General features: G+C 40.0%; 1 protein-coding gene across 2 annotated transcripts in view; it reads left to right on the top strand.

The window, feature by feature from the left end:
* The window catches only part of USP24 (ubiquitin specific peptidase 24), a 66,886-nt gene extending 40,634 nt beyond the window's left edge, over positions 1–26,252 (top strand). For both annotated transcript variants that reach the window (XM_057409250.1, XM_057409249.1), the window contains 34 exons: positions 825–984; positions 1,252–1,407; positions 1,936–2,006; positions 2,714–2,874; positions 4,044–4,105; positions 4,446–4,637; positions 4,931–5,048; positions 6,361–6,505; positions 6,880–6,999; positions 7,239–7,364; positions 7,568–7,666; positions 7,868–7,950; positions 8,135–8,276; positions 8,688–8,807; positions 9,193–9,413; positions 9,842–9,966; positions 10,596–10,737; positions 11,062–11,212; positions 12,535–12,630; positions 13,264–13,367; positions 13,972–14,085; positions 14,831–14,927; positions 15,627–15,743; positions 16,319–16,411; positions 16,749–16,851; positions 17,642–17,763; positions 18,278–18,391; positions 18,672–18,737; positions 19,012–19,078; positions 21,134–21,212; positions 21,952–22,027; positions 23,068–23,154; positions 23,477–23,587; positions 23,755–26,252. In XM_057409250.1, the coding sequence (XP_057265233.1) occupies positions 825–984; positions 1,252–1,407; positions 1,936–2,006; positions 2,714–2,874; positions 4,044–4,105; positions 4,446–4,637; positions 4,931–5,048; positions 6,361–6,505; positions 6,880–6,999; positions 7,239–7,364; positions 7,568–7,666; positions 7,868–7,950; positions 8,135–8,276; positions 8,688–8,807; positions 9,193–9,413; positions 9,842–9,966; positions 10,596–10,737; positions 11,062–11,212; positions 12,535–12,630; positions 13,264–13,367; positions 13,972–14,085; positions 14,831–14,927; positions 15,627–15,743; positions 16,319–16,411; positions 16,749–16,851; positions 17,642–17,763; positions 18,278–18,391; positions 18,672–18,737; positions 19,012–19,078; positions 21,134–21,212; positions 21,952–22,027; positions 23,068–23,154; positions 23,477–23,587; positions 23,755–23,817 (3,903 nt within the window). In that variant the 3' untranslated portion in view covers positions 23,818–26,252. The remainder of the gene's footprint in view (positions 1–824; positions 985–1,251; positions 1,408–1,935; positions 2,007–2,713; positions 2,875–4,043; positions 4,106–4,445; positions 4,638–4,930; positions 5,049–6,360; positions 6,506–6,879; positions 7,000–7,238; positions 7,365–7,567; positions 7,667–7,867; positions 7,951–8,134; positions 8,277–8,687; positions 8,808–9,192; positions 9,414–9,841; positions 9,967–10,595; positions 10,738–11,061; positions 11,213–12,534; positions 12,631–13,263; positions 13,368–13,971; positions 14,086–14,830; positions 14,928–15,626; positions 15,744–16,318; positions 16,412–16,748; positions 16,852–17,641; positions 17,764–18,277; positions 18,392–18,671; positions 18,738–19,011; positions 19,079–21,133; positions 21,213–21,951; positions 22,028–23,067; positions 23,155–23,476; positions 23,588–23,754) is intronic.
* Positions 26,253–27,154: the final 902 nt, after the last annotated feature.

Below are 27,154 nucleotides of genomic sequence, written 5' to 3'. Positions count from 1 at the left end.
TCTCCAGTGACAGCTCTATAACTCTTGGATTTTTCATCAAAACTCCACCTTTTACACAGGTTCTTTCCCAGGCTCCATTTAAAACCTTCTGAAAATCCTGACTATCAGTCTCTTACCCCAGTCCTGGATCCAGAATTTAACATAGGAATCAGGAATCATTTTGGCAGTACAAAGGGAAGCAGTACCCCAGAAGTGGATCTACACATAAATCTTACTTGTGATTTATTTTTAGTCATGCTTAACTCTAAGGTCTTAGTAATTTTCTGTGAATAGGAAGAAAGTTCCTGTTTGAATTTGTGGTTTATAGTCCATGTTTCTTTGAATTCCAAATTTCGGGCAAGTTTTTTGTTTTGAATAACAAAGTTAATTTTTAATGAGCTTGATGGTACCCCGGGGGAGAAATGAAATTCTTACTTTCAATACCTTAGGAAAATGCTATTTTCTCCTTTATAGGCATGTATAGAAACTTCATAGTTCATGTAAAGAACATGCTATGTTAGGTTCTTGGGCAGCGCTTCCCAGATGAATCTATGTGATTGTTCCCAGATGGATCTATGTGATTGAAATCAGCATGCCTAACTCCAGATAGGTGAAAAGGATACCTACCCTAGTGAAGAACTTTAACAACTTCCTATTAAGGCAGCAATACTAATCTCTCCTTGCAAACAAAAAGACTCTTGTGTCCTTGAGCCTGCTTAGAAAAGAGGGAGGAAACCAAATCCAAATTTGACGTGATTCAGAAGATACATTCCTCTTATCCTTGTGATTAATAAAGGCTATTGAATATTGATTGTAGAAATAACTGCTGTTTCTTGTTCCTTCAGACTATGGAGGTGAACGATTTCACTTCCACAGTGGCTTGCTTCATGAGGCTCTCTTGGGCTGCAGCTGCAGGGCGACTGGATCTTGTGGGTAGTAGTCAGCCAATAAAAGAGAGCAACAGTTTGTTTCCGGCTGGGATTCGAAATAGACTTAGCAGCTCAGGTAAGTTAACTGTGTCTCTAAACCAACCTAAAGAGAGCGTTTGGCTTATGTTTAATTGAAGCTGAATTTGTTGGAGTTGGACTTGGTGATTCTCTTGGGTTCCTTCCGATTCAGGGTATTATATGGTTGAATAACACAAATCTGAACAAAATGCTGTGCATTCATACTGCATTTGGAGGAGTTTTTGAAATTGCAGAGAACTGACCAGAAGCTGAGAACATCTGATGAATGTAATGGAATACAGCACTTATTCATCTCTTAATGCAGGAAGTAATTGCAGTTCAGGAAGTGAAGGAGAGCCGACTGCACTGCATGCTGGTATCTGTGTGCGACAGCAGTCCGTATCCACCAAAGATGCACTGATTGCTGGAGAAGCCTTGTCCCTCTTAGTAACCTGCCTTCAGCTACGCAGTCAGCAGCTAGGTATGAAATAGAATTGGATTACTCACTATTTGGAATATAAGTAAAGGGGGGAGGCTTTTGAAGACAGACAAGTACAAAAAAATCATGAGAAACTTCTGGCTTTGTAAGCTGAGACAGGTTAAAAACACAAAACCTCATTAAAAAACACAGGAATTTCTTTACAGGACTGAAGGATAAGTGGCATGGAGCAAAGCATGTTTTGGGAAAGCTGACTTAACTGCCAGTATGTAAATATTTGCACTGGCTTTGAAGTATGTAATTGCTGCTGTTTGCATAGCTAATGCTTAGTACTTGAACCTTTGTGGACAGGAATTGTAGATACTGGTGGTGGTGAAAGGTGAAGGAAAGTGCTGTTCTAATATGGTGCCAGAGGGAAGAGATGGGGAAATACCCAAATAGCCATTACTGCTTTTCAGTGTCAATGGGGGTGATGTCCTCTGGGTGCCGTAGTGTATTAATGTAAGATTGTATCTGGCTTATTTTTAATTATTTAAATATTTTAAGTTATTTAAATTATTTCTGTTCCAGGATCTTTTTACAATTTGCCTTGTGTTGCTGATTTCATCATTGACATACTGCTGGGATCACCAAGTGCTGAGGTGAGGGTCTGAAAGCTTCTTGTTACGCTTCTGAAATGTTTAAACTTTGATCATTTAGTGTGGCCTGAAGATGAAATTGTTCATAACAGGCACTGGCAAAGGTTTCTGTATTTGAATGAATAAGCTTTGTATTACTGTTAGTATTTTCAGTATCTAGTGATGTGTTGATAGCAAATGCTGAAGTACTACATTCCTTAGGCTTGTTTAATCTATGGGGTACCCAGGACTGTGCAGTCTTAAAAATACTCTCGATTTAGTAAGGCAAATTCTGTAAAACTTTAGGAAAAGTTCCAAAGTAACTTTTCATCCCAAAAGATTTAGGTAAGTTTTAATGGACTTCTCTAAACTTCTGAAAAGTTCTTCCAAATGCTGGAACCCTCTTAAAATTCATTCTTTCTGATGTAAGATTATTCTGAATATTTTAAAATCTAGAGATTTCAAGTCATGCTTACTTTATTTCATTGGATCTCATCTATTTTACATGAAGTCTTTGCATCTTTTTGTCCTTATCCGAATTTATAATCTGTGTTTAATAAAGCATCAGAGCTTTTAGCTCAGGGATGAAAGGAGATTCCTAAATCCCTATAGAGAAGCCCTGGCTGCAAAGCTCATAGTCTGGTTTACACAAGCTTTTCAATGTCTCTACCAAAACATAAGTGTATTTTTTGCAACCTTTGAGCAGCTGCTGATGTTTGACACTGTTTCAGATTCGTCGTGTTGCCTGTGACCAATTGTACACCCTTAGTCAGACAGATACATCAGCTCACCCAGATGTACAAAAGCCAAACCAGTTTCTCCTGAGTGTTGTTCTTGGTGCCCAGCTGCCTCTTTGGTCACCAACCAGCATCATGAGAGGAATCAATCAGAGGTAAGACAAATGCTTATTTATTGAGGAAGCAAATCAGTCAACTTTTTAAGTAAGGAATGCTTTGGGAACTCTGAGGTACAAGGGATTAAGGTTTTGCAAGTCTGCTGAAAGTAGACATCCCTTCACAGCCCACATAGTTTTGGAAGAATGTAAATTGAAGGGAAGTAAAGATGAATTCTCAAGGTACAACTCTTCCTTGATGAATTCTTACAGTTCAGCTTATTTGACTTACCAAATTAAACTGGCCTGCTCTTTCTCAGGTGTGGTCATGGCAGTCAGAACCTGGCTGGAGTAGAATCATAGCATCATAGAATAGTTAGGATTGGAAAGGACCTTAAGATCATCCAGTTCCAATCCCTCTGCCATGGGCAGGGACACCTCGCACTAAACCATGTCACCAAAGACTCTGTCCAGCCTGGTCTTGAACACTGCCAGGGATGGAGCATTCACAACCTCCCTGGGCAACCCATTCCAGTGCCTCACCACCCTAAGAGGAAAGAATTTCCTCCTTATATCCAATCTAAACGTCCCCTGTTTAAGTTTTAAACCATTACCCCTTGTCCTATCACTACAGTCCCTAATGAAGAGTCCCTCCCTAGCACCCTTACATCCTTCCTGAGACATAGTGGCAATGGGATGTATGACAGTAACACTGAATTTATTTGATAGTATTCATAGGTCCAGATCAGAAACCAGTCCTAAAGGATCTGGTCTTTTCAGTGGTGTCTGGACTCATGACTTCACCTGTTTTCTTCTTCTTTATGTTACCCATTGCACCTTTAAAGCCTGTAGGTGTCAGTCCTGTTAACTTGTCCCTGATCAGCCAAAGGTTGCGGAATTTAGCAGTAATTTTAAACAGCAGTTTCCGAAGGAATCTGAATGGAGGAGTAACTGAGAAGTTAAAACCTGTTTTATCATCATAAGATAATTAACTAAAATTGTTAAGAGGTAAAGGAAGAAATCAGGATTAAATGCTATTCTTCACATTCAGAAGTAGCTGTTGGGAAGGAACTGTTTTAAAGCTGCAGCATAAAGCATATGCAGAAGCATACCTAGATAGCTGTGATAGTCTGGATTAGATGGACAGAGCACACAGGCCTTAAAAGCAACTGCTTAGAAAGAAGTTTTGCTTTTAAATTAAGCCTTTCTTCTGTTTGTACCTGTTTCAGACTTCTGTCCCAGTGTACAGAATATTTTGACCTGAGATGTCAGTTACTGGATGACCTCACATGTAAGTATGTACAGGCACACGTGTCATTCTAATGGCAGCTTCCAAACTTGTCTTCTTTCTGTAGACAAGATATAGAATTGCCTTTGCAGAGGGATAACGACACCCCGAACTCAATGTGACCTGCCAGTGTGCTGGCTGCCCTGTGTTAATGCCTGTCATGGACTGTTCTTGCATTGTGATACAGTAAGGCAGCTCAGTCCTTTTGGAAAGTGAACTGAGTTCCTTTGTGGAAGTTACACTTTGTACACATTGTGGGGCGAACGAGACCATTACCAAACTGCTTGAAATACTTTGTATTCTGCATTTAAAGAGCTGTTGATTTTTTCTTTTCCTCTTGCAGCATCAGAAATGGAACAGCTAAAGATAAGCCCAGCTGCCATGTTAGAAGATGAGATCACCTGGCTAGACAACTTCGAACCCAACCGTACAGCTGAGTGTGAGACCAGTGAAGCTGATAACATCCTGTTAGCAGGACACTTGAGGCTCATCAAGACTCTTCTTTCACTCTGTGGGGCAGAAAAGGAAATGGTTGGTAAGTGTTCCTTTTTAATCTAAAGTGACTAGTGTGAATTCTGCATCAGCACTGACTGATGACTATAGTAGACAGTGTTGTGTGAAGACATAACACGTCAGTAGAAATGATGCAGAGCTTTAAGGAGTAGTTTTGGCAGTACCTTTTTTGTACCTTTGACATCTGATGAAATATTTGGATCTTTCTGTTGTTGATACGGTGCTATTAAGTGATTTTGCTGTTACAGAACACCTTTTGACATTTGCAGTGATAATACAAGTATTTAACAGTATGTGTGGGTTACTGTGTTACAGGTTCATCTTTGATTAAGCCATTGTTGGATGATTTCCTCTTCCGAGCATCCAGGATCATTCTCAATAGCCATTCTCCAGCAGGCAGTGCTGCAATCAGCCAGCAAGACTTCCATCCAAAGTAAAAACTGTTTGGTTTTTCTTCATGTTGGGTTTTGTTCTCACGAATGCAAATATTGCACTGGGGCTACAGATGCTAGGATTTAATACCAGTGTTGGAGTGTTTCTCTAGTTCTCTACATTTCCTACATAAGTGTACAAATAGCATTTTAATAAGTTTTGTGTGACCCAAAATCTTTGCTTTTCTGTACTACCAGAGTCTGTGTACTGTTAAGACATCAGTGATGAGCTGCAAGCACAACTGAGCACTAGCTTCAAAGAGTACTCCTTTAGCTCATCCTCACTTGGGAAGTTGCCTAAATTGGAGCATGAGCAGGAAATTAACTGTCCAAGCCCCTTGTAAATGAGAATCTCAGAAGTTCCACTGTTTTCTTTTTCCCTTCAAAAGAAATGTGTTCTGCAAAAAGCTAATGCCAAGCAAGTCTCCTTGCACCTGACATAGCTGATAATAGTCCAGAATAAATCAAATGGGGGTGGGAAGAAGAGTGGGCTTTCTCTTTCCTGTCACACTTGCCTTCTGTTATTGCCATACAGTATCTGAAGGGGTGGGTAAATTAGCTCATGTGCAGTTTTGTGCAGCTGCAGCTGGGTTGCTTGCATTACACTGACTAGTTGGTGTTCAAGTTGGATCAGGCATATTCACACTGCCTTTCCACGTACCCTAAAGAAGATTCCAGTGGAGCATTTAGCAACCCCTGAACTGAATGGGACTTGCTACACCTTAGTGTTTTGCTCCAGCTTTGCTCCATTGCAGTTAATCTCAAGCATGCTCTTTTGTTTGCTTAGAGTAAATAAAGCCTTTTCTTTGGCCCTAAGAAGAAAGGGCTAGAATGTTTGATGCACAAAAAAGAGCTAAGTAGACCTGTTTCATGCTGCTTGAAGTGCAGGTTAGGTCTGAGGTCATCTCTTTTAGCAAGTTGTCTGGTCTAGCTCTTTCAAAGCTTGTATCCCTGTAAATAAGTCATTATGTCTGTATCAGTGTTACAGTGATAGAGAGTATCTTTCTGTCTCCTTCAATGTACAACCAGTTCTGTGTCTTTAGGGCATCTACTCTTCCTTGCTACTGAATGTAAACAAGTGTCTCCATGTCAGTAAGGGAATGTTCCTAGTGCTGCTCTTGTGATTTGATTCTTCCTCATTCCCCTTCCCCAAGAAAGAAAAAATAGCACTCTGCAGTCTCTCAGGAGTGTTCTATCATTTGAAGTGTTCCTTTTGAACATTAATTGTCACTTGTTCTGAGTAATGTGGCTTTCTGGAATTAGAAATAATTGAGTCATCTACAAAATAGATCTCAAATGTGGTTTTCTTTTTAGGTGCAGCACAGCAGATAGTCGATTAGCTGCTTATGAAGTGTTAGTAATGCTGGCTGATAGCTCACCTTCCAATCTCCAGCTTATTACAAAAGAGCTGCTTTCTATGCATCACCAGTGTGACCCTGCACTTACCAAGGAGTTTGATGTAAGCAAGAAGCCTTTTTTGATGTGTGTTAGCATGGGTTGGAGTACTGTGTATGATCCACTTAACTAGTGCATTCATGACATTTCCATGGTCTTCAGTTTAAGATGACAAAACACAGATTAGAGTAAATGCAGACCCATGTGATCTTCCTCTGAAGCAGTGAGCCTGTTTTAAGCTATTTTTAAGAGTTTTGTGCAAATGTTAAATAATTAAAACACCAAATATAGTGTGCAGTCTTTCAGAATTTATATTCCTGGTTTTCCATTAAACTGCTCTTAACAGCTTATATGATGGTGATTATAAAAGCTATAGTATGTTGTTGGAGTCTGTTGCTTTTTATAACTTACTGGAACAAAAACTGTTTGTCATTCTAGTATCTTCCACCAGTGGATAGTCGTTCCATTTCAGGATTTGTGGGCCTGAAGAATGGTGGTGCTACTTGTTACATGAATGCCGTTTTCCAGCAGCTATATATGCAGCCAGGTCTTCCAGAGGTAACTGGTTCAACAGCCATTAAAGTCCTTGTTTTGGAGTGAATGTCGCCTGAACTGCAAGTTCAATTTAGCACCATTTATAAATGATTTGTTTAAATAAACCCAAAACTGTGTATGTATGTGTGCATAAATATATACACATGATAAAGACATAAATTACAAGTTGTTACTTTAAGTTATGACACAGAACAACAATTTTGCCAAGAACCAACTTCATAAGGTTATTTATTTCCTCCCAGGCTTTCCTTTCCATAGATGATGATACAGACAATCCAGATGACAATGTGTTCTATCAAGTTCAATCTCTTTTTGGTCATTTGATGGAAAGCAAGCTACAGTATTATGTACCTGAGAACTTCTGGAAGGTATGATGTCTTCTTCTTTAGGTTATGTAGCATTCCACATGAGTTATTTATTCATCCTTTTCTCATTGTAGGATATCTAGGTATAAGTTCTACTTCAAAAAGTCAAAACATTTAATAATAACTTTCTTAAAAAAAATCACTTTTTTCAGTGATATGTATATGGAGGAACCACCTTTTCATATATATACTTATACTTCATATAGATTTTCAAGATGTGGAATAAGGAACTATACGTGAGAGAGCAACAGGATGCTTATGAGTTCTTCACCAGTCTTATAGATCAAATGGATGAGTACCTCAAGGTAAAATCCTCAGGGATTTCTTTCCTTGTTTATATGCATCTCCTTAGTACTTTTCCTCTCTTTCTCCGTTGTCCTTCAGAAAAGAAGGCAGAGAGCCATTTAACTAGTACCCATAGTATTCACAAGTTTAAAATTCCTATTGCTTTCTTGGTCTTTCCCTGCAATACATCCAACTGACATCTAACTTTACATCTCCGACAGAAAATAGGAAGAGACCAAATATTTAAGAATACTTTTCAAGGGATCTTTTCTGATCAGAAGATCTGCAAGGACTGTCCTCACAGGTAACGTTAAATTCAGTGCGTTAGTTACAAAGTAATGTGTTCCTATAACTATTAAAATAAGTAGGCCAAAATAGCATCTTGTTGATAGCTATGGGGCAAATGCAGTATTCTTTCCTAAGCATAAGTCTTGTTAATTTGAGTTCTGCTCTGTCAATGCCTTGACTGTTTTTCTGCTTGAATTTAGGTATGAGCGCGAGGAAGCCTTCATGGCTCTCAACCTAGGTGTGACTTCATGTCAAAGTCTGGAAATATCATTGGATCAGTTTGTTAGAGGAGAGGTTCTGGAAGGAAGCAATGCATACTACTGTGAAAAGTGCAAAGAAAAGGTATTAGTTCTTTGTGTATGTGAAAGAAGATTCAGCTGTAGCATGGTATTTTCTTCAGCACAGAACCCATGCTTAGGCCCTGCTTACTCTTTCATGTTGAAGACATAATGAGAACGTTAACTGCATGCAGACAGCTTTCTTTCTTCCCTGTAACTCATGTTGTGGACTGAACATTGAGGGGGATTGCATGGTGGTAAAATGTTCTGTAACATACCAGCCCACTGCACCAACTGTAATACCTGGACTCATATTTTGCCTGTAGGTATTACAGTCATCCTATGGTCACCCTGCCTCTGATGGCTGTGTTGAACATTCATTCCAGATGGCTGGAATGGTGCATCTGTAAAAGAGCACTTCAGAATGTTTGAGCTGTCTATATAGATAGAGGTGATATCTTCTTTTCTTTTTAAGAGAACTACAGTGAAGCGCACGTGCATTAAGGTCTTACCTAGCCTGTTGGTGATTCATCTGATGAGATTTGGCTTTGACTGGGAGAGTGGACGTTCTATTAAATATGATGAGCAAATAAGGGTAAGAAAACATTTCTTATGGCACACCCCTGCTGCTTTGTGGAGTGGACTCTCACTCTTCCTGTTCATTCTTTTCTTTTGCCCACATTTTTGATACAGGGATTTTGAGTACACTTAAAACATGATCATGCTGCAGAAAACAAGTAGTTTTCCTTAGATATTTCCTTCTCTGCAGCATCCTTGGGGTCCTTTCAGAAAGCAAGATCAAAAACCTCCATAAACCATAAATACATTTACTTTCTGTGTCATAACAATGAAAAGTTGAAGCACCCTGTTTTTATTTGAAGTTCCCAGTTTGGGAAGTAGTAATACAATTCTCTTGAGGTTCCACTAAGCATGTACCTGATGTGATCTCTGAGTTAATCTGAAATAATCTCTTTCAACAGTTTCCCTGGATGCTGAACATGGAACCTTACACTGTGTCAGGGATGGCTCGCCAGGACTCGTCCTCGGAAGTGGGAGACAATGGTAGAAACACAGATCAAGGAGGCGGAGGCTCCCCAAGGAAGAAAGTTGCCCCTACAGAAAACTATGAGCTTGTTGGTGTGATTGTTCACAGTGGCCAGGCACATGCAGGGCACTACTACTCCTTTATAAAGGACAGGAGGTAATGAACAAGAAGATTTGCTTGGGGGTGTTGAAAGTGGTCTAAAGACTACTTGTTTTGGGAAGGTATAGTGAGCCATTCAGAGCTGTATGGGAATCACTCTTCCCTTTCTTAATACCGAGTATCGTGAGTGTTGCTAGCACAATGATATGGGACACCATATTCTAAAAGTCTCAGCAATTCTCATGTACCTTGTATTGCAGTTTGAGGGCTTCCTGTGACACATAGTTGCAGGTGATGTGCTTCTATTTTTAATCACACTTATTTGTTTAATGCAACTTTGATATTGATTGAACTAAGCTTTCTATTAACTGTTAAAGTAAATGTGGGTTCAGGTTTGTCAGTTCTGGGGTATCCAAGGTGGTTTGTTTTTTTACTAGACAATCAAGTGACTTTGTTTCTGTGTTTCTGTTCTGTTTGAATCACAGGGGCTGTGGAAAAGGAAAGTGGTATAAATTTAATGACACCGTTGTTGAAGAATTTGATTTAACTGATGAAACCCTGGAGTATGAATGTTTTGGTGGAGAGTATAGACCTAAAGTCTATGATCAATGTAAGCAGTACTACAGATTGTTTTACAGTAGCTTTATGTTTCATACAGGTTCTCAATAGAGGTAGAGCTCAGTTCATTGTATCTAGTTTGAGTTGCTTTGTCTAATAGTCTTTATGAAGTAGTTTTTTTTCCCCAAGTCTTCTCTTTACTGAAGGCCATAACAGCTTGTATACAGCTTAATATTGATTGAACCATGTTCACTGTTGTTCAGCACTTTGTAGACTTGGTGGCAGAGGAGATTCAGAAGTAAAATGGTACTTTGTGTCTAAAAAAACCCAAAAAGGCTTTCTTTTAGATTAGTGAAAATGATGGTGCATAGAACATGGTGTGGCATCATATAGCTAAACTTCTCAGCGCTTTAAGGAATTAATTCCAAATACTTCTCCACCAGTATTAATTTGTTTCATAATTCTGACAATTATCTTCAAAAAATACGTCTGCTTTTTGCAAAAAATACTTTTTAATTCAGGTTTCTGTTATTTGTTAACATAGACTGGTGTTTTGATCTGACAAACAGCCTTGTAGTGCCACAATATACACTACTTGCACACCCAGTTTCACTTCCCCATAGGAATGAAAAAGGTACTAAGCCTTCAAAGGCCTTCATTGAATGCCTTTTCTCCCACCAGCTAACCCATACCCCGATGTGCGTCGGCGCTACTGGAATGCCTATATGCTCTTTTACCAGAGAGTGTCTGACCAGAACTCTCCAGTCTTACCAAAGAAAAGCCGAGTGAGTGTTGTGCGTCAGGAAGCTGAGGACCTCTCATTGTAAGTTCTTCTTGTGTCTGTGAAGGTTTCTCTTATATTTAGCCTAAGAAATTGAGAGTTCCTGTTCAACAAAGGAGTATACTGACCCTTCTGTTGTTTTGGTTTTTAAGCTGCTTAATGAATAGCATTTTTTTGCCTTTATAATTTCCTTTTCCATGCTGCTGTCACTATTGCAGTGAAGACATTCAAGCTGACAGCCTCAAGAAGTGTTTAGACTCATCTATATTTGCCTTAAGGTTACACTGGCTGTACTGGCACTTTAAACTTGAACTGTAGGTTTGCCATAGGATTTTATTATTCACTCTGAGCTTGTCTATATTTCAGATCTGCTCCATCTTCACCAGAAATCTCACCCCAGTCATCACCTCGACCCCATAGGCCCAACAGTGACCGCCTCTCCATCTTGACCAAGCTGGTTCGAAAAGGAGAGAAAAAAGGGCTTTTTGTAGAGAAAATGCCTGTGCGGATATATCAGGTAGATATATCAGTTGCAAGTGGCAACTGAATCCTGCTGCTAGGAAATTTAAGCACAGTAGTAAGAGGAGCACAGGAACTTAGAAGGTGGCCTTGAAGTAATTCCATTGCAAGCAAAGCTAGGAAAGAATTCAGGTTTTCACATAGTTATTAATAAGCTGCTCAGTGGTAGGTTATTGTTAAGTTTTGCAGTCCCTTCTTATAAAACTGAGCCATCATTCTTTGCTTTGAAGAAACTGCAGGCAAATTATTCAAACATGAGATATAGCAGCAGTCAGCATGCAAGCAGGGAGAGATAAGAGCAGAGAAGATGCTTCATTTGAAGTACACTTGAGCAGTAATGGAGTTGATGGCAAATTACAGTCATCCTCAGGTTCTTGAGTTAACGAGAATGTAGAAAGTGGAGGAGAAGGAAGAGAAACAAAAACCAGCTTCAATTCTGTTCATGTCTGTTAGTTTGTGTAATACTGAATATGATCTCAAAGGGGAAAACACAGATATTGAAGGCAACCTTGCAAGTCAGGACTGAAAACAGAGGTGTGATGGCATCGGCAAAGCAGTGAGAGAACGGTAGGGCCTGAGTATTCTCTGTCATAAGAGGAGCATCTCGGTCAGCAGGCCTGAAGCTCTGGTCCATACAGGAGAGGGGACAGTCTTGCATATACTTGGCTTTCAGAACCACACACAATCCTGCTGATCTGCACATACACAAGAGAGCCTACATCTCATACACTGTCACAATAAACTGCTGGCTATGTATAGCACTCCAGTAGGGCTGTATCAGGCATTAATAACTACTTTAGGTATTCTTGTATCTAGCATTGTGTTATTACAGTAAACAGAACTTGGCTCAGATTTATTGAGAGTCCTTCAGCAAAGTCTCTTTTGAAAAATGACAAATATTAATATCATTTGAATATATTATTGTGGATGCAGCTTATAATTACACCGTGGCTCCTTGCTCTGCACATGTAAATTTGCTAAGTAAGCCTTTCAGGTTTGAAGGATGTTCTCGGCTCTTTCATTAAAAGCCAGCAAAAAATGGAACTTATCAGCAACTTCTTGCTTTTTCTTTTCCCTTAATGGCCAAATGCTTATTAAGGCACTCATCTGTTCTCTTATGTTTTGTAGTATCCTTGGATATACAAATCTTGTAAGTCTCCTATATGTATTTTCCCCTCCACCGAAGCAGTGATTCAGAACATGAACAGGATAGGTCTGACACTGGTTTTTAAACACCACACGTATTTACATAAAATATGCAATTTTAGTTAGAGAAATGTACTTTGGCAGCATTTTAGGCTTTTTTGTCTTCTTTTACAGATGGTGAGAGATGAAAACTTGAAATTTATGAAAAATAGAGATGTATACAGTAGTGACTACTTCAGTTTTGTGCTGTCATTAGCTTCACTGAATGCTGTAAGTACCTAGATTTTCATCTTAAGAGTATTCAGAATATGTTGGGTAAAAGGGCCACAGCAGCTATCTGGGTCACAACCAGAAAAACTGGAAGAGAAAGATTGACGTGGTTTTGCTTTTCCAGCTGAACAATTCATTATCTCCAGTAATTCTTCATGCTGCTAGCAGCATCTGTCTCAAAGCAGACTCCAGCCTCCTGTTCTAGTAGTGGGAGAAACATTGTGACATAGTAAAAATTACCAAATAGCATGCACCTTTTTTGATGATGCAGGCTGAGCTCTAGAGACAGAAATTCCTCACTGTATGGAAAATCCAAAAGTTGGTGTTAGTCACCTCAAAGTTGATAGACTTACATAGGAAATACCATTTGCTAATTAAGTTCTTCTAGGTGGAGTAATAAATAAACCTGCATTTATTAACTTTATTAAATCCACCGATCTAGCTTGTTCCTGTTTTAGCGTATTTGTTAACTAGCACAGTCAGCACTGGAGACTGTTTTTAGCACAGAAAAATGCTTTGGTTTGTTTCTCCAAATGAAGTCAATTACTTCAGTAGAACACGTTGATGTGTGTGAGAGACAGTGTTTGTGCTGCAGGCATACTTCTGCTAAAGTAAACTTGACATTTCTTTCAGACTAAGGTAAAGCATCCTTATTATCCGTGCATGGCAAAGGTGAGCTTACAGCTGGCAGTCCAGTTCCTCTTCCAAACCTATCTCCGAACCAAGAAGAAACTCAGGTAAGCTCTTGTTCTTGTACTGTAATAACAGACTATGAGGTTTTTATGCTTCTTGTACCTGCAGCATCTTGAAATACTGAGGGTAGCATAAGCATTTACAGAAGTCACAATGCATTTGCTCAGGTAAGTTGTGAACGCTCCATCCCTGGCAGTGTTCAAGGTCAGGTTGGACAGAGCCTTGAGCAGCCTGGTCTAATGGGAGGTGTCCCTCCCCATGGGAGGGGGTTGGAACTGGGTGATTTTAAGGTCCTCTCCAACCCAAACCATTCTAGGATTCTATGATTCTGTGATTTCTGCATTGCATTGGAATCCCATCACAAAGAGGTCCGAGAGAGGAAAGAGGGTCATGTATAACCTGACAGTTTGCTCACTCTCCCAGCTGTCTGTTCTTTTGGTGGTAGTGGATTGGGCATGGAAAGGCTTTAATGGATTTAAAGGCAGCAAGCTGTTCCCAAATACTTCCCTAAATGTTTTTGTCTTAAGCCATCAAATGCACGTTCAAGTAACGTAAAAATTCTTTCTATCTGGCAATCAAGAAACATGGCTTCAGTTTTGGAGGGCTTTTTTCCTTTCGTTTCTGACAGTTATCCCTCTTTTGTTCAAGGGCTGATACAGAAGAATGGATTGCCACCATAGATGCACTGCTCTCCAAAAGCATTGATGCTTGTCAGTGGTTAGTTGAATATTTCGTTGGGCCAGAGGGCCGGGAGCTTGTAAAGTAAGTACTGTTAGTTCTGTCTTCTGTGGTTTGTCTCATGTATGGATAAAGCTTCCTTATAACATGATCTGGCCTATACTGACGTATTCCCACAGAGTTGTCTGTGTGCATTCTTTAAATGTCACTCTAAATAATTACTTAGGGGTTTATTTCTACTGTTTTCTCTGGTTGTGCAGCTTTCTGAGTAACTGAAAACCTAATAAAATAGTGCAGCATTATGTGGAGGAGGATGCAGATGTTTTATTCAGTGGAGTGTGTTTATGTCTAGTATAGTTTATGTCTAGTCACTCCTGGAAGTGATAGGAAAGAACATGGTGAAAGTGTTCGGGGTAAGTTAAATACTTAACTGACAAAGCTCAGATAAACTGGAAGTAGTTTTGTCTCACCAAGCCCAAGATCAGCTAATAGGTGTCTTGAAAACACTGAAGACAAATTGTTGAAGATCTGATATACTTAGAGGTGTGCCAATGTAAAGAAAATTCTATCATAGAAGTTGCACTGAAAGACAGGGTCCTGTGATAGCCTTTTTGTTACTTGGATAAATAAATATGAAGGAATATTATAGAACTCACTAGTGACAAGCAGAAGGGCAGGAAAATAACTTGAGGCTTATCCACAGAAGTACAGTACAAGACATATGTGGGCTGTTATCCTTTTTAAAATGACAATCAGGGCATTTAATCGTAGTAACCGTGTGTACACGTTGATTCCAGTTCTCTTTGCAGCTTCGCCTTTTATCTTCCAGAACTTTCCTCCTGGAATGCAGTGTGAGGGAGGTGCGAGTTGCTGTAGCCACTATCCTTGAAAAAACCCTCGACAGTGCCTTGCTTTATCAGGAGAAGGTCAGTGTCACCTCATCACCAGTGATCCTGCTGGTTGTCTCTACCTCATGGCTCTTGCTGTGTTTGCAGACAGTGCTGCATGATTCGTAAATGCCATGGTGAAAGGCTCTTGTCTTGACCATGCTTTCTTGATCTTCATTTCTTGAATAGGTTAATGCTTGTCTATTCCTGTCCTAGGTGGTAACATGCTGCTGTCATTCTCAGAATTTAAGTTCAAAGTATTACTTAAGCAGTTCTGCCTGATTTCAGCTTGTCTTATAAACTGATATCACACATTCTTGTGATAGTTTGGAAAAGGTGTTTTCTCAAGATTTATTATCTTTCTGATTCCAGAAATCAGCTTGATTTTTAACCAGTTCTCCTTCCTCCCTTAGAAGCCTATAGCAGCAGAAAAACTGAGTTATCTCATAAGTAGGATTGTTTTTAAAGGTTTAATTTTCTATTAGAAAATCTTGGCAAGTAAGTTTGGGAAGTGCAGTTTTGTTCCATTTTGCTGATCTTAATATTCTATGGAAGCCATCATTTGTAGATGTCATTTGTAGAGTGTTAGAGATTTACCTATTTCCCTTGGGATTCCTGAACCAAATCATTTGTATGATGAGAGCTCAAGTGTTACCTGTGTTCTGGTGTGTGCCTATGGGTTGTCAGTGAGGGCTTGGACAACTCTTTACATTCAAATTAATCATTTCTTTTCCACAGTTAAAAACTTTGCATCAATTACTGGAGGTGCTACTTGCTCTGCTGGATAAAGATGTACCTGAAAACTGTAAAAACTGTGCTCAGTACTTTTTGCTATTCAATAACTTTGTACAGAAGGTAAGAAACCATTCATTTTCATGCTATTTTAATTTTAAAGGGCAAGAGCAAAGCAGTTAGTCATCCATATTCGTAGAAGGTTTAAGCAGCCCAGTGAAACTCTTCCAGAATTTTAGTATTCTCTTTTTATTCTTTTTTGAAAAGGAAATGGCTTTAAACACTAGATTAGAATAAAATCACACAAAAATATACCAGCAGTGTACTAATTCAAGATGTCCTTTCCAGGATCTGCATAGAAATTGAAATCTAGTGTTAATGGGTTTTGTCCTATAGGAGGCAGAACAACCAAGTAGACAGGACTGTTTACCCCAGTATGGCTTCTCTCTATTCCCCTGTTCTTTTTCCTTTTTAATGTAACGTTTATTTTGCATATACTGATTCTTATGCACTTTATGCAATGTGCTCTATATAATGAGACAGCTTTTCAAAGGTGTGACTTGCTGATCTGTATGATAATCTATTTCATTTCTTAGAGTGGAAAATGCAGTGTTTAGCCCATGCAATTTACTCTTGTTCCCCAGAGCCCTAATTCTCGAGCTACACAGGAATGTAACTGCTTCTTATTGTCCATACAGCAGGGTATAAGGGCTAGCAGTCTTCTTCTCAGACACTCTGCTTTGAGGCACATGATCAACTTCCTCCTTGGCCCCAACCGGCAGAGTAATCAGGTAAAGTTTATGTAGCATGTGTTGTGCTGTGGTTTGTCATTTCCATGGGTTTATGATGCTTAAATTAGGAATAAATGCTTTCCAGGTGGTAGGATAGGCTAATCCTTGGATTATTCTGCAAACCTCATGCAAGTGTTAGTCTGCCTATGCGTAGTTAGCATGGAAATAGCCATTTTGGCAGAAGTGAGCATCATGTTTCTGATAATAACAAAGTTTTCACCAGCTTCCAAGTATTAGAAGGTGGTGATGGACCGTTAAGGATGTTGCTTTGCTTTAGCTTAGCAGAACTAAACCAGCTGATAAACAGTTAATGAAACGTCTCTTTTGTCTTAACCAGAATCGCAGGTGGAGTTCAGCACAAGCACGTGAGTTTGGATATCTTCACAATACTGTAGCACTTCTTGTTTTGCACTCTGACGTCTCCTCACAAAGAAATGTTGGTAAGAACTATGATTTTGCCTTCTGGTGGCTTTGCATTTCAGTTCCTTTGACTGGGAATAACTTAGTGAGGAAAATAGAATAACCTTGAACGTAAGGCAGTAATGGTTAGCATGTGTTTAATTACTATTCATTTTGCTGTAAATGTACCAAGAGGCTGTGGCAAACAGATAGTATTACAGGCACTCGGGGAGGGAGGCTTGTGGAAATCCTGATAATGACATTACTGTGCCATCTCCCCTCCCCTTTATGCCTAAAAGCTCTTTCCTCAGTCTGAGCTGATGAATAGCAAAACATGAAATACTCTCCTAGGTGTCTCTCCAGAGGCAGAAATTTCCAGATAAAGATAATAAAGGAATAAGTTGAGATCTTCAGTTTCCTGAAGGAGGAATTTCAAGTTGACTTTTTGAAAGAATAAGTTAATTTCTCTCTAGGGTTAAAAGTTTCTATAGTTGATGGAAAGTCAAATATCATAAAGTAAAAGAAGAATGATAAAACATTCTGAATCTGAATGTGCAACAGTGATAGGGAGTAAAACTAAAGCTCAAAGTACTGATAGTAAATAGGAACGTTTTGCTTTGACCTTCTTGCAGTTCATTTGGTAATGTCACTGAAGTAAATGACACTTCAGGTGTGTTAGAGATTACTTGGAACAGTATCATACGAGCTGTAAGGTGGTTGAGGTGAATGTTATTAGAGACCATAATGATGGCAGATGAGCAGCAGTGTCTTTTTAAGGTGTGTAGAACAAACTGATTTATTAGTGGATTGTTTTTGTATTTGCTGTTATAGCTCCTGGTCTCTTTAAGCAGCGTCCACCTCTAAGCATCACCACTTCAGGTCCGCTTTTGACTCTCCATGAAGAAGTGGAAGCCTTGTTATTCCTGTCTGAGGGAAAACCCTACTTAATGGAGGTATCTGTTCTAAATTCTGCCCAGCTTGAACCTAAAAGTTGGTCTGATGTGATTTCTTTGAAGTATCCTTACATGAAAACACTGAGTATTAAAAAGCAGCCAGTGGGAGAGTGTGGTTATTATTTTGAGCCTAAACAAGAAGGCACTTCTGGTTTCTTCTTGACACCTTCTTATTCTAATACATCCCTAAGCTTAAGGGTCTGGTTTGAGAGTTTACAAAGACAGCAAAGGCAGCTGAACACATTTTGCAAGTGCCCATGCCCTCAGTTACCATCTCAGCCTGAGGAACTAACTTGAATTGCTCTGACCTACTGGATCATGCTTGACCCAGGCCCTTGGAGGTGAGCAGCAGGAGCTGAATAGAGTGTTCTGAGGGCAGAGCTTCAGCTCACTGCACTATGTGGTGCTAGGAGAAGAAGCTGCATCCTTCCTGAAAAAGACTAACATTCTATTACAAACTTACTTAAAAATAATTATATGGCTGTGTCTGAAATTGTTTGCACTTTTCCCTTAGGTGATGTATGCGTTACGAGAGCTAACTGGATCTCTGTCAGTTCTCATTGAGATGGTGGTATATTGCTGCTTCTGTAATGAGCACTTTTCCTTTACTGTGCTACACTTCATCAAGGTAGGGAAATAATCAAGATAAGCTTTTTGCTTATCCATTTTTGCTCGGCACATTCCAAGTATTTCTTCTAGGCTTTCATCATACTGTGTCTTATGGGTTATAATGACACTGGAATCAGTACAGTTTGTTGGACTGGGGAGAGTGTTGGTGGATTTGGGGGTTCTTAGGTTTTTGTTGCTTAAAACAACAAATTTCTTTAAAATCTGTAAAGCTGTCTTTTAATTCTTTGTGTCATCAACATACTTTGCAATATAAGTAACTTTATATATTTTACATACAGACTCAGCTAGAAACTGCTCCACCTCATGAACTGAAAAACATATTCCAGTTACTCCATGAGATACTGGTAGGTGAAGGGGAAAGACTTGTACAGAATAGGTATTGTATCAGTGCATAATGCAAAGAGGCAGGACTGCCTTGGTCATTTCAGCATCCACATATCTCTTAATCCTTCCACTTGGAGTTTTTAGTACTTTTAAATTAATATCTTGATAATTCAGTGATAAATGAAACTTCACAAGTCTTTCTTGATTTTTTTCATATTGAGGTTGTTAAAACCATTCCATAGAATAAATACAGGGATCGCACACAACTTACTTTGATCTTTTCTTTTCTAACAGGTTATTGAAGACCCATTGCAAGTAGAGCGCATCAAATTTGCCTTTGAAACTGAAAATGGATTAATAGGCAAGTAAGCCAGTGGGTGAACACTCCTGTCTCCTACTGACCTTGTGGTGATGACGGTTCATACCATCTCCTAGTTTCTAATCCTTCTGAACTGTTTTACTTCTCAGAGAAAACAGCTCCACACGTTTGAGTTAGCCACCACCACTCTAAGAAAATCCAAAATAAGCATTAGAATAGTGTAATAATGGCAAAGTGGAAAGGAATTTAACTAGGAAAAATGAATTCTCTCCAGCAACAGCAGTCAGTGAACCCAGAGAGAAATTATACTTATGTACTTAAAAGAGGTCAGCAACAGAACTAAGTCTTCTGAGTAAGAAGCAGGTCAAGGTATATACATAAGGGGTAGGGGGAAGTACCTTGGATTAACATACCAGAGTAGCTTTTTGAATCCTGTAACCCTTAAAATTTAGTTTTTATTTTCTACATATCTCAAGAAATTACCAGTCTTTTTTGTTTTGTCAGCATCCTCATTACTATAAAAAGAAACTAGTTCAGCATGGAAGGATGATAATACTACTAAATGCAGGACAGACTCATAATCTAACAAGTGGCTCCAATTTTTGCTGCTCATACAAAGTATTGTCTGTCTGTTTGATGCAGCGAATTACTGAAGTTACTAAAGCATTCAAAAGGAACAGAAAAGTCCCAGAAGTGATGAGATCTTATTTCATGTGAATCTGGAGAGAAGGCTTTTGTGTGCAAGAGAAAGGTGGGGTGGCCACATGGTGCTCAAAGAGCACCTCTGATGAAGTAGTGCAGCATGAATACCTTTCTCAGAGCTGTTTGGATGAGGAGCTGCTTCACATTGTGGCTTTCACCTGATTTTGGATTCTGTTTCACTGAGAAGGAATATTTAGCTTTGTTCTTTATTTCTTTCTTATACTGCTATAGTCTTCTGTTTAATAGTTTCTATGTATGACTGATAGAATATGCAGCAATGTAAGACTATATAGCTAAGTGGTTATTTTGTTTCTAGATAAACTGGTCCCACTTGGACCAATTCTGTTCTGTAACTTGGGCAGTGCATGACCATTTTTTCCTCTGCAGAGGAAAGGTGTCGTTATTCAATTGGGTTTTATGGTGAAGGCTTCAAGAACTGACATGAGTTTTGGGTGTGGAAGTTGCACTTGCACCTAGCAGCTTCCTTGCAACATCAATGAACAGCATCCAGTCTCCCTGCACTCACAGTGGACTGTAACCTATCCATCACATTGGCTACTTTTACTTCCAGAAAGGAAATCAGCAAATAATAGTTTCCTGTGGTCCTCACCAGGGTATTTGTGCATAATTTGCAGTATAGCAGTGCTGTCATCTTAACTGCCTGCTGTGCTTCAGCAGTAATTGAACTGGCAATTGGCAGTTCCCTAGCAATTATTTGCCCACTTTGGAGGTTTCACTACAATGTTCTTCCCCGAGTGCTATGGACAGAGCAACTTTTGCGTGGCAAATGTGATTGTGACAACTTGGTGCAAACCTTTGTGCTTTTCCTCACTCAATTCTGTTGAAAGATGTGGGAATTCATGGTATAGAAAACTTCCTGGAAGGAATGGCCTGGGGTTTTGCTGGAGTCTCGATGGAAGAGTTTCATGGCTTTTGAATGCTGCTATCCTTGTTTGTGTGAGGAAGCTGTAAACATTCTTCTAGCTATGCAAATTCTGATCCAGGTGGAAGCTGGTGATCTGGTCCATTTATGTGGGTTTCAGACAGTATTTTTTTCCCTTCAGATAGATGTAACCATAGTGATTATCTAATATAGAATGGATTATAGGGAAAGAACTGCATCAGGAGAGAACTGTTTAAAATTCAGGTACTGCATTTGAAAGAATTACTGCATTCTCACTTTGATCTATTTTTAATCCAATAGAGTTGTGGAAGTACTCAAAACTGGCAGCAATACAGCAGTGTTTAACACAGATACTCATGCTAACATCTGTAAAGTAACTTCTGCCACCCAAGTTAAAATTCTGGCTTCATCTTTGTTATGTTTTCAGCCTGGCTGGTACACAGGAATCTGAATTGTGGTTTCTAATCTGTGTGTTTCTTCTCTTCCCACAGCCTTGATGCACCACAGCAACCACATAGACAGCAGCCGTTGTTACCAGTGTGTCAAGTTCCTTGTTACTTTGGCTCAGAAGTGAGTAATATGAGTTTTGCAGTTTAACCTCATCCCTACCTTAGCCCCCTCTGTGACTATTCAGGCTGCTACTCTTTCAGCTTTTTATCAGCTTTATCTTGTGTTACTGTGATATAAGTGATGCTCAAAGGTCTTGATAGTACGTGTGTCAGTATGAAGTGGAATCTGTACTGATTAGTACCTGAGATGGATTTCTCTGTAACAAGTGATAATTGCTGTTCATAAAGGCAAAGGTCAGGTACACCCTGTAGAGTAGGAGCCTAGCATTAAGGCCAAGATAAATGTAAGGTAACTGTCCCATACTTTGAAATATCAAGATTCCTAAATTCTCTGTTTAGAACTTGGCTTATGCCCCAGGAATGCATAGTTCTGAAATATGTGAATCTTTGTAGCATACTACTTAGTGTAAACTTTACTGGGCATTATCACAGTATCACAGTATCACAGTATGTTAGAGATTGGAAGGGACCTCGAAAGATCATCTAGTCCAATCCCCCTGCCGGAGCAGGAACACCTAGATAATGTTACACAGGAATGCGTCCAGGCGGGTTTTGAATGTCTCCAGGGATTATTGCTCTTGCTAACTCAGTAACAGGGCTGTGCAGTTCAAGACAGAATTTGCAGTGATAACAGTGCATCCAGAGGGCAGCAGCACAAAGACAAAGAAGTCTTTGCATTTCTTTTTAGGTTTGCCAGAATGCCTTGTTCATGACTAATGAATACCATTTCCATTTCCAAGGTGCCCTACAGCAAAAGATTACTTCAAGGAGAATTCCCACCATTGGAGTTGGGCTGTGCAGTGGCTACAGAAGAAGGTAATTTGGCTGTAACTTTACAGAGAAACTGTCACTTGTTTGCAATGAGAATTAGGAAATCTCCATCCTCTATATGATTCTGAGATGACTCTAAAGACAATGTACAGGCCCCTTCATTATTTATAAGGACAGTCTGGATGCAATTAAATCTGATGGCAAGTAAGAACGTCAGTAAGCCCCCACGTGTTTCAGGCATAAATGCATGTATAGTGAACAAAACCGAGTATGAATGGTTGTAATGATTATTCCTTACCATGTGGGGAAGCTTTCAATGCCACTGTATTCATGCTGGAAGGTTTCACTTCAAAAAGCAGTTTTCCTTTGCCTGTGTTGATGCAAGAGAATGCGTAAATGAGTGGATTCCTTACGGAATCATCACAGCTTTGCACAAAACAGCTGTTGACACATACAGCGTTTTCCTCCCACACGTGTAGTTTTTGTTCTTGGCCAACATGTCTCTAATAAGTACCCAAGGACGCTTTGGAAACATAAAACTCAGATGTGTCTGCAGTCAGGCAGGGCCATGCTTGGTCTCGCAGCGCTGCACGTACAACACGATAACATCCCAGCTCCAGGCTGATTTCTGTCCTGACAGCTGCCAGCAGGCAGATGTTGGATACATGAACACCTACTGCACTGAACACGGGAAGCAGAATTAGTGGCATGCTTGCAGTGCAGCTGGCACAACCTGTTGTCACTCTTGAAACACAGTGGCTGGATAGTCCCAATGTACCCATTTTTACTTTGTACTGGCTCATATAAACCCTGAATGCACCAGTGCTCAGCTGACACCCAGTAACTTGCACATGTGTACAGTCACCAAATAAAAGAGATGGTAACTGAGGGGCAATAGCCTCTCTGACCATTCTGGTTGCGTTAAAAGTGCATGCTTGTTCTTGCCCCAGATCTCCATCTCATTGCTAATGGGTTCAGGAAGCTTGCTCCAGACTTGTTAGCTCTCCTACCATCACAAGTGGATGAGACTTTATACATGTAGAACTCGTACAGCAATTTTGTGGTTTTCTTGCCTTTTTATGCAGATGTCTGAACATTATTGGGCTCCACAGAGTAACGTATCCAATGAAACATCAACAGCAAAAACCTTCCAGCGCACTATTTCAGCACAGGTATGTGTCACTCTGAGGAGATGATGTTAAACTTGGTTTATTTCCTTTTTTGCTTTTCAGTCAGTATCTTTGGTTTTGGCAACTTTAGCGTATTCCAGTGCACTTACGACCATTTTTCCTTTGGAAGGCCAGACCCTGGGCTTATTGCTGGAAAAACTAACTGCTGAATGATGTTAGTCAATACCTCCCAATAACCTGTGGTGACTCAGCCATCTCATACAGCAGCTGTATTGTTTCAGAATCAACTTTAAGAACAAAATATATTATGAAATGAAGGTGTGACCATGGCTGATTACACTCTTTTGGACTTTTTCCAACCCAGGACACCCTGGCCTATGCCACAGCCTTGCTAAACGAGAAAGATCAGTCTGGAAGCAGTAATGGGTCAGAAAGTAGTCCAGCCAACGAGAATGGGGAGAGGCATCTGCAGCAGGTAACAATCAAATGAGGGCATGTTTATCTTCTGTTGCATTGCTTTGTTAGACAGCTTGATCCTGGGGATTGGGTCAGAACCGTCACTGAATGCAGACACAGTAACTATGTACCTTAGAAAGTAACGTACCATATCTTTCTCTCCCCATCCCTTGTGTGTATTGAAAGGGCTCAGAGTCTCCTATGATGATTGGTGAGCCTAAAAGTGACCTTGACGATGTTGACCCATAGAGGATACCTATGAACACAAGAACAGCTCCACTCAAAACATTTAATGCCTGGTACCTACTGAAACTGGAGTCCCGTTGCTTATGCCATTAGAACAGTCTGGAAGAGATGTGGCTTTGTAGGATCGGAGTCAATGCTGGAGGAGGTGGTTTCCCTGAAAGCTAAAAGCATTCTTTAGCCACGAAGGCTTCAGATCAATAAATGCTCTAGAAAACTGCATCTTCACCTGCAGTAGCTTTATGACAGTCCAGACACCGAAAACAGTTGGTCAAGAAGATTTTCTCAAATACACAAGCGCTAGTGGTTGAATTTTTATGTGAACATTAAATGAGTGAATGTAAAACTGTTGCTTTTCTGTAATGCTGCAAAACAAAATCCTTCTTTTGGTTTTTATACAGGAAAACAAGAAAAAGAACAAAAACAAACAGGTTGCCCTTACGTATGGAGGGCAGATTTTTAATCTTTCTGATGATACTGAATAGGAATATTCCAATTTCTGTGAAGATGTGTGATGACTTACATTTCATTGTAAAATATTAGTTGAAGAATGGGTTTACATAAGGACTTCTCTATTTAATATGTCTCCCTGCTAATTTGTAAAGCTCATGATGAGAAGGCTCAGCAAGATTGCTCTGTAAGGAGAGTGATCCAAACAGAATGGCTTGGTCAAGGAGCTCTGGAATGGGTCATGTTTTCTGGTACCCTTCCAAAACCACAGGCGATTGGGAAGGGCCATAAAAGCAAAGCTTTGTGCTGTAGGCATACAAGTCTTTATTATTAAAGGTCAATTTAAAGAAGAAGAAAAAAGTTAATGAGTACTTCAAAAGAAAAAAAAAAGCACTTTAAGATGGAATTCTGTTGCAGTTTTACTCATTAAATTTTTTTTACGCTATGGAGACGTATTGAATAAAACACAGTCTGGGTCATGGATCTGCAATCACTTGCTTGTGCTTTGAAATTACTGAGGAAGTTGGTATTGGTTGTATATGATGAATAATTCCTGGAGTGAGTTGGAGACACTGTTGTGCAGGTTTTATAGCAATTTTAACACGGGGAAAGAATGATTTGGCTTTCTTTGTATATTTTTCACTTGACCAGGCAACGTTTAAAACACCACAGCTCTTTTTGTTTGCTCAGAAACAACTGGAAACCAGTTGGGATGATTTGAGCACAGTTTTGTTTTCCATGTCAAGTGCAGTTCAGTGATTTCTGGCTCTGGATGTAAGCTTCTTTCTGTGCCATATAGCTCTTCATCTGTTGTACATTTTGCGTTTGTTGCATTTTCTGCACTGCTTTTTGCCTTTATTTATGGATTCTGCCTTACTTTAAAAGAAAAATTCTAGGAACAAACATGCACAGAAATGGGGGACATCTTAAGGAGTGCCTGGGTACCTCCAGAAGAGAGAAATTTGCCAAGTTAAAGGCACAACCAGCCAAAAAGTGCCTTTTTCTTTTCCTTTTTACATACCGCTGCTGAAACCAGCAGCAGCAGACAGCTTTTCACTCCTGTGCACTAATATTGAAATTAACCAGTCATTTCACTGTTGGAAGTAACCATTGGATCTGATTCCAGCTGTACAGCTTTATAACTTATTGCGGGTCAAGGGAGCCGTTGTCATCAACTGCACGTGCAAAAGAAGGAAGGGTGGCATTGTAGTGAACCTCTCACTTTCTTTTTCCAAGCCACGTCTTCATAGACACGTGGCAGAGTTAGCGTTTTATAAATGTTTCTGATCATGTGCTGGGACATTTTAAATGTGATGTTTCCGCTTAATTTTGGGTAACTCATTTCTCAACAGATAACCCCTTCTTCCTTCCCTCCCTACCCCTAATACTGTGTTAATGGGTCATCACAAGAAGTGAGTACGCAGCGGTGATGGAAGAAGCTGGTCACGTTCCTAAGGGTTGGCACCACTTGGCACTTCAGGTTCCTGTTATTTCCTATGGAAACAACGTCCTCGATTCACCACGGGCCCCAGGGAAGCATTGCTAAGAGAATTGCATCGGGATGGCTCATCACCACTGTATACTTGAAACCAATACAAACTTTTTCATGGCTCTGCTCACGCTTGTACAAAGTCAATGGTTATAATTTGCAATAAGATGATGCTTGGTCCATTATTTTTTGTTTCCAGCTGCTGTCATTTGAACCTGCTGAAGATTATTTTTTGGAAAATAGAGTTCAACAAAACTAGTTTTTGTGTAAATTGTGATGCATTTCTATGTTGTAATTTTTACTGCCAATCTTTTTGGATGAAAATGTTTTTATACAGCTTACACAATGTTCAGTGAAGAGCAGCCACAGCCCGCCTGTGAGCATTGGGAGATACTCTCCAATTCATACATGCAGACATTTGGCACTGGAAAAAATAGGCAGTCTTGATGAACAGTCTTGGGATTCCTGGTCAATGGAATAAAGTTATTCCTTTCACAGAAAACTAGTGTAATCTTTAGACTGCGCACACACTGCTACGCTGTTGTCTTGGTGATCCTCTTATCTTAAGCCAGTCCTGCAGGTGATAAGCTCTGAGAGGTTGCTGTGATTCCCATTTTGGTTCCTGTCCAGAGTAAATCAAAGCAGCTGAGTGGCCCCTGGAGCCTGTATCGTTATGCCATAGCATGTTCAGGTGCCCTGTCGGATTTGTATCTCTGTGCAGTTTCTTCTCCTGACCTTCTTAGCAGAGTGATTTACCCACACTTGCTGTCATGGACTAGACTGGCTTTTATGTGTCAGATACTAAGATTTGCAGGTGAGCTGGGCTTGAATTAATGCTGCCTCTTGTGAGGTGCCGAATGCTGGACACGCAGCTGTGCTACAGTGTCCTGCTCACCTATGCTGCCTTCATAAGCAGAACTAGGAGCTCAGACAGAGCTGACATCAAGGCTCTGCCTTTGACTTCCACCCTAAGGACAAGGACTTCTGTGTTTCAAGCACAACCCAGCCTGTGCTCTCCAGTCATGGGAGCATAGACTGGGTATTGCATGCTGTGCTGACAGGACTATCTGCAGCATCCCTGGGCTTAGGGCTGCCTTCTGACTGGAAAGGCTTTTCTGCCTACCCCCATACCCAGTACTAAGCAAGGACTGATCTTCTGTTTTCTTCCATCAGGCTTATGAATGCTTGAGCTAAGCTGCAAAAGCTCTGCCTGGCTTACTGTATGTGGAATGTGCTCACAGCTTGCGCTGGGAGCAGGCAGCAGCATCCTCCCCTCTCGCAGGGACGTCAGCAGAGGTGAAATACCTGATGTGTGTTTTGAGAGGTTTAAGCACTAGTAAGTCTGCTGAGAAATTACCAGCTGTGTCAGTGCTCCTCAGGAGCTCTTGTAACATCCCTTATTCT

The sequence above is a fragment of the Pezoporus wallicus genome, unplaced genomic scaffold, assembly GCF_028554395.1.
Source record: "Pezoporus wallicus isolate ANWC-B61680 ecotype Strahan unplaced genomic scaffold, APGP_CSIRO_Pwel_v1 contig_8108, whole genome shotgun sequence".
NCBI classification, from domain to species: domain Eukaryota; kingdom Metazoa; phylum Chordata; class Aves; order Psittaciformes; family Psittacidae; genus Pezoporus; species Pezoporus wallicus.
Note: the sequence above shows the minus strand (reverse complement) of the source record. Positions and strands in the feature narration are given on the sequence as shown.